Source organism: Armigeres subalbatus, unplaced genomic scaffold, assembly GCF_024139115.2.
Source record: "Armigeres subalbatus isolate Guangzhou_Male unplaced genomic scaffold, GZ_Asu_2 Contig1043, whole genome shotgun sequence".
Taxonomy (NCBI): domain Eukaryota; kingdom Metazoa; phylum Arthropoda; class Insecta; order Diptera; family Culicidae; genus Armigeres; species Armigeres subalbatus.
In genome coordinates, this window is record NW_026941785.1 from 7361 (window position 1) to 18512 (window position 11152).

At 39.4% G+C, this 11152-nt stretch overlaps 1 protein-coding gene across 1 annotated transcript; it reads right to left on the reverse strand.

Moving 5' to 3' along the window:
- Positions 1-9876: 9876 nt before the first annotated feature.
- LOC134202158 (uncharacterized) lies at positions 9877-10687 on the reverse strand. The gene is made up of 2 exons (XM_062677205.1): positions 10560-10687; positions 9877-10216 (listed from the first exon to the last, which is right to left on the reverse strand). Exons 1-2 carry the CDS (start codon positions 10685-10687, stop codon positions 9877-9879), a joined length of 468 nt encoding a protein of 155 aa, XP_062533189.1.
- Between the last annotated feature and the right edge of the window lie 465 nt (positions 10688-11152).

Below are 11152 nucleotides of genomic sequence, written 5' to 3' on the forward strand. Positions count from 1 at the left end.
CTATCTTACACTGTTTGTATGAATCCTCTAAAAATTATATGGATCTCAACACATCTCGCAACCCCTCCCAGCTAAATGTTGCGTAGTTTATGAATGTTTCTTTTTATTGAATGAAATTATCATTTAGATGAAATTGTGTTTTCTTACTATGTTTAGGTGTACAACAAGTCCTAATACAATTTCATTATTTCGCTTCAGTGCTTTGTTCGCTAAGTCCTTTCTAACACACAATTACTTCATCTTATCCTAAAAACTTGTGATAATTTCGAATTCTGTCCCTTTTTTCTTAGTTGTGGATCTTTACGCTTTGGAAGAAGTCTTATTTCGGCCGGAGATACGGGTTAGACATCATAACTTGAAGATTCATATGCGTACTCTTGCCCCACAGCCCCAAAAATTATTCAAGTAATGGTTTTGACTTCTTGGAAAACCAACCGGATTGCTGTTCTGTACTATAAAGTACTCTATACAATAGGTTATCGAAATGGTATAATGTTCACCTGATTGAACGTATATATGGTAATGAAATACTAGTTGCGAAAACACAATTATTTTTAGCAAAATTACCAAAAAGTTATCTAACTCCATATCTCCCTTGTTGTTTATTCAAATCGTTCACAATTACACATGATAATAGTTGGCCAGAATACCTGTCAAACTGATGCGGTGCTGCTAGTTTATCTTTTTTATTACTTCAAAAAATCGAAAACGTACTCTTACCCCACGCGCACTCTTGCCCCACTCTACTCTATAGGTGACAATTTGTTGAAAAACTTAGTAAAAAACAACATATTCATAACCCCACCCTTATTTAACGTCTAATTGAGATTAAACAAGAGTAGCCGAAGCCGAACGTCAAAGACAAAACACAGAGTACACGCATAATGCGAATCCATATAGGTGACAAACACATTGTACATTGTAAAAAAACGCATAATGTGAATTCATATAGGTGACAATTAGTTGAAAAACTAAGTAAAATACATATTCATACCCCACACTCACATTGAGATTGAACAAGAGTAGCCAAAGCCGAACGCCAAAGCAAGACACAGAGTACATTGTAAAAAAACGCATAATGCGAATCCATATAGGTGGCAATTTGCTGAAAACTTAGTAAAAAACATTTTCATAACCCCACTCCTTATCAACCTCACGTTGAGATTGAACAAGAGTAGCCGAAGCCGAACGTCAAGGACGAAACACAGAGTACACTGTAAAAAACGTATAATGCGAGTCCTTTTCTCCTCGAAAATTCCTCTTGGAGCTCCTTCGGGAATTCATCGAGGAATTCTTCCAGGACTTATTTCAGAAATTCCTCCATGCCTTTTTCCAAAATACCTCTTAGAATTAGTTCGGAAATTGCTCCCATAATTCTTTCAGAAATTCTTCCAGAAATTTTTCGGGTAATTCCTCCATGCATTCTTTCGGGATTTCCTTCAGAATTTCATTCATAAATACTTCCAGGAATTTCTTCGAGAATTTCTCCAGGAGCTTCTTAGGGAATTACTTCAGGAATTCTTTCAAGAATACCTCCAGAAGCTCCTTCGGAAATCCCTGCAGGTCTTCATTTGAGAATTCCTCCTGGAAATCCTGCGGAAATTCTTCAAGAAAATCCTTCAAAAATTTCTCCAGAAAATAATTTGGGAATTCTTCCAAGACTTCCTTCAAAAATTCCACCAGGAGCTCCTTTGGGAATTGCTCAAGCACGCCCTTCGAGAATTCCTCCTGGAGCTCGTTCAAAAATGCTTCCAGCAATTCTTCAAGGACTTCCTTAGAAATTCATCCAATAAATCTTTCGGAAATTCTTCCAGGAAATCCTTTCGTAAATACTGCAATTATCGCTCACCATATTCCAAACAACTATTCAATTTCACAAGCAATCGTTACCGCAAGTACAACCATTTCCTCTATAATCGACACGTAAGACGAACCGAAGCAAACCTACGTAAGAACCCAAAAAAGTTTTGGTCGTTTGTTAATTCCAAACGGAAGGAATCTGGGCTTCCATGTTCTATGTTTCTTAGAAATGACACAGCAGATACCGAAAAAGAGAAATGTAATCTGTTCGCCCGACAATTCAAGCAGGTGTTTCACGATTTTACTGCCTCGCCGGTGCAAGTGTTACGTGCAAAGCGAGTTTCCTTCACACTGGAAATATTCGTATATATTTCCGGTGCACAAAAAGGGAGATAGGCGGAACATTCTCAATTACCGCGGAATCACATCTCTGCCTGCCTGTTCGAAGTTGTTTGAAATTATCATGCATGACGCTTTATTTGCGTGTTTTAAACACTACATTGATTTCGATCAACACGGTTTTTATCCGAAGCGGTCGGTTACTACGAACTTGGTTCAATTTACGTCCAGCTGCCTGCGTTGTGTGGATTCCGGATGGCAGGTTGATGCAGCATATATGGATCTGAAAACCACTTTCGATACTGTGAACCATGAAATTCTGCTTGCTAAGCTGATGTTACTCGGCGTCTCATCAACGGCTGCCGATTGGTTTAGACGACGTCAGAATCAGAAGTTTTCGGAAACAAACCGGGAGTACCTCAAGGCAGCAATCTGGGCCCGCTACTATTCTCGATCTTTATTAATGATATTTTCATGCTGTTGTCACAAGGCTGCCGCCTCTTCTACGCTGACGATTCAAAAATCTATTACGTTATAAAAAACCTGACAGACAGCAACGAACTGCAAAATACGTTGTATATTTTTGCGGACTGGTGCTCAAGAAATCTCATGGACTTAAGTATGGAAAAATGCAACATCATTTCATATCACCGGAAAAACACACCAATCATCTTCGACTATGTCCTGGGGTGGCATTGTGCATCTCGATTCGAACGTAATTCTATCGAGTCGAACATGTTTGGCATTACGGGTTTCGATTCGATCTCGAAAACGACTCATCGTTCGAGTTTGCTCGAGGATGTACAAGAATAACGAGATGTTTTGGCATTATGGAAACTCGATAGCACACTGAAAAACGACTCAAGTCGAACGAAAAACACTCGTCACCTTTATAGCTTTCGAATGTTGTTCGAGAGTTATTTCTTGCTGACAGTTTTTAATTATATTTGTTATTATTTCTCTACGGGAAGAGAATACATGTTTTATTATTGTCTCTTGAGGAAAAGAATGTCATTAGTATACCTACTTTTATAGTTTCCAGACAATATGCAATCTCCAATTATCCCGCAATCCGCGTAAAAACGACTTCAACTAAAATCGTTTTTTTTTAAGTTTTCACGTATTTCTTGACGATTTCAATAAATCGCGTGGAAATTCTATGAGAAAAATATGCGTAAAAACGTGTATATTCCTGTATGGCAGTGAAATTGCACTTGCCGTTTACTATATAAATAAATATTCAATGGCAACCATCGAAGTAGGCCTGATACGAACAATCAAATAAACAATAATCGAAGCAGTCGTTGCACGTGGATGTCAGTGACATGTGCCACACCATCGAAGGCAAAAGGTTTTCCTGGAGACTCCCGCCTCGATATTAACGGAACAAACTCCACAATTCCAAAATCTACGTAAAAATAGATGAGTTAAACAAAAAAAAACGCGCATGACATGACCCAAGTGCATTTAACTAAAACACATGGAAACAACAAAGTAATTTATTATCTAATCCTTCTTAAGCTTTAAATTATTAAGCTCAAAATAGGATCTGTGGCATAAACTCGAATAAACATAAAACTTATAATTTGTGTCGTAGCAATATCTCAATTTACAAAACATGTCGTATCGGCATAATGTTATAATACGTTGCAACTGCTCAATAAATAATATTGCTTTTTAAAGCCATTTAGTACAATTGGTTTGTTTATAAATTAACTGCGCCATTTCATGCCCTGAAGGATGCCTTTCCAACAGGCAACATGCTACACGCAGATGAAATTACTTTTATTCTCTCTGTTTACTCACATTCGCCATGCACTGAAGGTTGTCTCTCCAGCGGGCGGCATACTAAACACGGAGACAGCTATCTCTTATTCTCTCTGTTTACATTTAGTTTGACAGAACATACTCGATTGAACTAGTACAGCACCATTCGAAATCTTGTACTGCGACTGAATGAAGTCGAACGAAATACATAATGCCGCATTTTTTTCGAAACGAATTCAAAAACTTACGAATCGAGTGATTCGATTCGAGATGCGCAATGTCACCCCTGGTTTGGACAATCGCTCACTCGCGTTCAGCACATTAAGGATCTTGGCGTTATCCTGGATAGCGGACTGACATACAGACCTCACAACGATGACAATGTAGCCCGAGCTTATTGTCAATTGGGTTTTATTTTCCAAATTGCCGGTGAATTCCGTGATCCGTTATGCTTTAGATCACTGTACTGTTCCCTTGTGCGATCAATACTGGAATCATCCGCTGTTGTTTGATGCCCTTTCCAGAACACATGGAACGCAAGAATCGAAGCCGTTCAACGGAAGTTTCTAAGATACGCTCTTCGATCCCTAAGGTGGCGTGATCCGACGAACTTGCCACCGTACGAGGAGCGGTTCCGGTTGAATAGCATCGAACCACTAGAGTTTAGACGGATCGCCGCTCAAGCTACGTTTGCTGGGAAGCTGCTTACGGGTCACATCGATTGTCCAGCACAACTGTCGCAGTTAAATCTATATGCACCTGAAAGACCTCTTCGTCAACGTCTATTTTTGCTTCTAGAACCACAGACTAGCAACTATGCACTACATGAACCAATTCGATTCGTCAGTCGCCCCTTCAACGAATTCTTCGATATTTTTGACTTTAATTCATCAGTTGACGTGTTTCGTCAGCGGTTACTAGACTTTTTCCGTACCGCTGACCGTAACCAATTAGTTTAACTTATATTCATTTAGACATTCATTGTCAGTTGAATTATTTCAATAAATAAACAAATAAATTCGAATATTTCTAAGAAAATTCATTTGGGAATTCTACTAGGACTTCTTCTGGAAATTTCTCCATGAATTGACTCTAGATTTTCTTCAGGACTTCCTTCGAAAAATCTAGGGTCTAAATGCTAGGGTCGTGAAATTCCTCCGGGCATTCCTTCCGGGAATTTCTCCGGGAATTTCTCCGGGAATTTCTCCGGAAATTCCTCCGGGACATCGTTTAGAAATTTCTTCAGGACTTCCTTTAGAAATTCCTTCAGTATTTTCTTCGGAATTTCTTTCAAGATTTCCTTCGGGAATTTTTCCAAGACTTTCTTCGGGAATGCTTGTTGGGCCCAAAACATTGAGATGTTTTGCTACAGATTCTTCTAGTAGAGTATACGAAGAGCCCTCGTCAATGAAAGCGAACGTAAGGCGAGAGCGGTTACTTCCATATAGTACTACAGGTATGATCCGGACGATACATGACTTGCCGATACATTTATATTGGTGTGGGAAGAGGAAGACGAATGAAGAAGCTTATGATGTCTTTGGCGACATCCATCTATTCCAAGCCCGGACCAAGTTCTACATAATCCTTTAAACTGTACCAGCTTCCAGCGTTCGTTCAAATCGGCTGATTTAAATTGAGTGCATTCTGCTGATGTTCATCACCCAATAGTGGAGGAACTAAGTACGTTCCAACACTAATTTCTCGATTGCTTCTAATTTATATTTCATTTCCCTTACCTTGAGAGTGCATCCGAAAGCTCATTACTTCAATTTTATCCAGAGCGGGCCATAATTCCATCAAAATCTCTTTTTGTTACCTGAAATCAATCCTCCAATTATTGGTGCAGTGTTCCAATAGTTGCGGTATTTTTTTATTCGTGTTCCTATAGTTGCGAATCCCATAGGTTTTATATGGGATTCGCAACTATATTACCTACCGCAACTATTGGTGCAAGGGAGAGAAAAAAATAAAGTATTTTAAAGATACTTTACCAGTTTAAATGGAATTCCAATGTTGTTTTTGTCTCTATCGTGTTATGACAGGTCAACTTATTGACTGGTAATGTGGGTTCTTCTTCTTATTGGCATTACATCCCACACTGGGACAGAGCCGCCTCGCAGCTTAGTGTTCATTAAGCACTTCCACAGTTATTAACTGCGAGGTTTCTTAGCCAGGTTACCATTTTTGCATTCACGGTGTGTCTGTGACCATTATTAACGAAAAAAAATGTCCATCCATTCTGAACTCGCCTTTCGAAAGATATAATATCCAGGCGTCTGCTATGAAAATTTCAAAATCTTTCATCTAGGGAATCGAAAGTTATAGCAGTTACAAATTTAATGATTTTTGCGTTCGATATCTCACTAATATGCAACCATATATACCGTGAATTTCCTCCTGATTACATCCAAATTATTTATCATCAAATATGCAATTTGCAACCTCAATCAACTATAACCTAAAACATATTCTTTGCATAACAGAAAAAATAACAAAGGATTTCAGAGATAACATTGTACAAATATCGATGGCATAATACACAATACAACCAAAATACAGTATTCAAATTACAGAATTATTGCACTTCACTCTCCTAATCATACCAAAGTGTGAATATTGTCTATGACAGACAAGTAACTACACTCTGTATGATGATTCTGCTTTTATTAAATACGTATGATAATAGTTGGTAACATAGAATACCGCGCTGAAATAATGTTGTCTTTCATGGGTACTGGGTAGTTAGTAAGACTAGTAACCAACATTTAAACAACAATGTGCATCATTTGTTGTCAGTTATACAACCATCATCCAGTTCGATTCAAGCAGTGGTACGAAAACGAGTTCCATTTGGAAAAAAAATGGGAAAGGCTAGATCACCCAAGGAAAACCGCCTTTTCCGAGAACGGTAGACGGAAAAAGCATATATGCACCATTTCGGAACGACTCAACAACTTTACTAACTTGCTGATCTATGATACATTTACTTCATAAATTAATGCATTTACTACATAAATTAACTGACACAGGGAATACTAGTATCCGACTAAAAGATATTTTAGTTACTAGATAAAGATTGTCGCTGTCGTCGCTGTCCGGAACATCTTTTGCTGGCGAGGATAGGGGAGCTAAATGTCAAAGAAGGAAAATCCATACGATTTGACAGGTATGTACCACACATGTTTCGGACAGCAGAACAAAGGGAACCGAAGCGACAATCTTTATCTAGTAACTAAAATATCTTTTATCCGACTAGAAGATGGAAACCATCGCATTTCCATGAAGCCAGGTAAGAAAATGAGAGATTTCAAAAGACTGAAACTATTTAAGAAATATTTCACTGTCATGAGACGATTTTAGTACAATTCCATTTAATTCCACCAAATCATATTACATACCGTATTTCGACCTCAACTGTATGGTCGTCTTCAGTGTCTCGTACTTGGCTCGACTCAAGTCGAGACACTGAAGACGACCTTACAAGTCAACAGACTAAATACTCACGCTCCTCTAATGTGGACGTGTAGTATACACATATGGAAGTGTTGGCTATACGTGCAATTTAGGAATCTCGAGCTCATTTAGTAGCCTCTAGGTTGCGAAGGCCGATGGAGGTCCTTCGTAGCTTAGTTTGTTAAAGCACTTGTCTAGCGTGCTGTAGGGTCGTGCGTTCGAGTCCTACCGAAGGGAAAGTGATTACCTCCAATACATTTTCAATTCATTATCTTCCACAAAATGTACATATTCACATATAAGTTTTCATAACATTGTAAATTAATTTATGTAGTAAATGCATTATTTTATGAAGTAAATGCATCGTTTTTCAGCAAATCAGTTAAATTGTTGAGACGTTCCAAAGTGGTGCATATATGCTTTTTTTATCTACCGTTCTCGAAAAAGGCGGTTTTCCTTGGGTGATCTAGCCTTTCCCATTTTTTTTCCAAATGGAACTCGTTTTCGTACCACTGCTTGAATCGAACTGGATGATGGTTGTATAACTGACAACAAATGATGCACATTGTTGTTTAAATGTTGGTTACTAGTCTTACTAACTACCCATAGTATCCATGAAAGACAACATTGTTTCAGCGCGATATTCTATGTAACCAACTATTATCATATTTAATAACAGCAGAATCATCATACAGAGTGTAGTTGCTTGTCTGTTATAGACAATATTCACACTTTGGTATGATTAGGAGAGTGAAGTGCAATAATTCTGGAATTTGAATACTGTATTTTGGTTGTATTGTGTATTTTGCCATTGATATTTGTACAATGTTATCTCTAAAATCCTTTGCTATTTTTTCTATTATTCAAAGGATAGGTTTTAGGCTCTAGTTGATTGAGGTTGCAAATTGCAAATTTGATGATAATTTATTTGGATGTAATCAGGAGGAAATTCACGGTATATATGGTTGCATATTAGTGAGATATCGAACGCAAAAATAATTAAATTTGTAACTGCTATAACTTTCGATTCCCTAGATGAAAGATTTTGAAATTTTCATAGCAGACGCCTGGATATTATATCTTTCGAAAGGCGAGTTCAGAATGGATGGACATTTTTTTTCGTTAATAATGGTCACAGACACACCGTGGCATTCGTATATCATGAGGCTAACACACGATGATACTTTTATGCCCAGGGAAGTCGAGACAATTTCCAATCCGAAAATTGCCTAGACCTCCACCGGGAATCGAACCCAGCCACCATCAGCATGGGTGGCTGAGCGCGCGTCTCAGCGCGTCTTACCGCACGACTAAGGAGGGTAATGTGGGTTACTGCGTTTAATTGGTTGATTCCCTGCAAACCGCACTACCGCAACTATAGGAACACCCACGACTATCGGAACTTTTACCCTAAGTGAGTATGAACTGCACCTGTATCTTTTGTTTTCCGCTCATGCATCGAATTGGTGCCACCGAAACTGGGAAGATCATAGGCTACTTCGCTCGCCGCTGTAACGAGGCCAGCCATGAATTCGCCGAAGGTTTCCAACGTGGCTTAATGATGCTTGGTTTTGAAAATGGCCCAATCTAGTCACATCGAACCGGGAAGTGTTTCTACTGGGTCCTGCAAGAGTACAGGATTCGAGAGATGATTTTGCTGACCGGCTGCTTTCAAATGAAAGCCCAAACTGCATAAGTGTCTCCAACCTATCATACTTCGGAGGAGGAACTTGGTGGATCTTATGCATCAGCGTCCGAATCAGGAGTTCGGGCCTGCCATACACCGTGCCATACACCGTGCTGCACGCTCGATGGCAACAGTAACCGGCTTCCAAATGACTCTAGTGCGTCGCTTTTTAGGCATCGTTGTAGACGGATGAGATTCTCAGCTTCCATTCTTTAAGTTTTTATTTATTTATTTATTTATTTATTTAATTATAATTCATCTGACAGCTTAGTCTTAATAAATGAAACTAAAACTAATGGTTACAATAATAGTGACCTCTTCACCCTATTTTTAAAACGTTCGGGTGCTTCGCAAAAGTCAAAAAGCTCTTCAACCATTGTAAATGTCCTGATCATTGCAGAGACTGGTTCGTTGTGCCCACAGAACGTACGATGAAATCGATCCTGCAGTAGTGATAGCCCGAGCAACCGAGGAGAATCGATTTCACCGCACAGTAGTCTAGCCACGAATGTCGCTTGCTGCAGCTTTCGTCTTCTTTTGACCAATTTGCACCGCGCAGGATATGGAGGAAGATTAAGGTGATTATACAATGAAGCCCGTGGTGAATTTCAAATTCACCACACGTTTATCTACATACATTTCCAAAACCCCAAATCTGGCGTAATAGTTTTTGTACAGTGCCGAAACTCAAATTATGATTGTTCAGCATAACTAAGCAAACTATCTACCATTATTTCAGCCCCATACGTGTTATGGTTCTTTCATCTCGTGCTCTTGAAAAAAATATTGGAAAAGCACGTGGTTTACAAAATGGCCGATTTCCGGCTTCATTCTATAATCACCTTAAGTGGATCACGCCACGGTAAATGACGCAGGGCGATTCGAATAAACCTCCGTTGGACACGTTCAATTCTCAAGTTCCATACAATGTTATTCGGAGTCCAGACAATAGAAGCAGTTTCCACGATATGTCGCACCAGCGCACAATACAAATACTTCAAGCAGTGTGGATCAGTGAAGTCCTTCGCAATTTTCGAAATGAAACCCAGCTGGCGGTTTGCCTTGGCAATTATCGACGTATAATTGGCGTTGAACGTCAGTTTTGGATCCAACACAACTCCAAGATCAGTAAATTCCGTAGCTCTTCGAAGTGTGGTTCCATCTATACTGTAATCAAACAATAATAGGTGTTTTGAACAATGGAAGGTCATAACAGAGCACTTTGGAACACTGACAGTCAATTTGTTCTGATAGCACCAGGTAATGAACACGTTCAACAAACTTTGCAGACGATGACCGTCATCAACTGATCGTACTATTAGATATATTTTCAGGTCGTCTGCATAGATAATTCTGCAATCCAAACCCAATTTCGATGCAACGACGTTGAAGTAGAGTGTAAACAGCAGAGGTCCCAAGTTGCTTCCTTGTGGCACGCCAGATAAGTTGCAGAAAGGGGACTAAACGCACGGGTCAATTTTCACACGGAGTGTTCTGCCAAGGTAAGAACCAAGCCACGAAGTGAGTTTGGTTGTTGCTCCGAAGCGAGAATTTGGACAACATGATGTTGTGGTCGATCTTGTCGAAAGCAGCCTTCAAATCGGTGTAGATAACATCTACTTGAGCCTTATTCTCCATAGCAGTAATACAAGTGTGAGTGAAGTTGAGCAGGTTTGTAGTGACTGATCTACCCGGCATAAAACCATGCTGATCGGTAGAGATGTAGTTCTACGATTAGCTAAGAATAACATAACTGACAATTATTTCGAATAACTTTGATGCTGCAGACAAGTTGGTTATTCCTCGATAGTTCTTGAGATCCTTTCTGTCGCCATTTTTGTAGCCCGGAAATGTTCGGAAAAACGCCATCGTCCAGTGATCGATTAAAAATAGAGAAAAGCGGCTCAGCAACCATCAGGACCAAAGTTTACAGCGTCATGAAAAATACTCGTCGCTGCCACTGCCGCTGACCCATAGCTATCAGTTGGAAGAGAAGCCAACGGAGGGAGGATGTTTAATGTAAATTGAGCCAATAGCTGGCTCATCTTGCCCGGCACTATGAGGCCGGTTCCAAGATCATTGGTGGTTCCAATACTTTGGTAG

Bases quoted from the DNA above. Each gene is read 5' to 3' on its own strand.
- LOC134202158 (XM_062677205.1), bottom strand. From the start codon at position 10,687: ATGGAGAATAAGGCTCAAGTAGATGTTATCTACACCGATTTGAAGGCT. The intron at 10,217-10,559 runs GTTCTTACCTTG...GTTTGATTACAG, and splicing joins CAAACTCACTTCGTGGCTTG to TATAGATGGAACCACACTTC.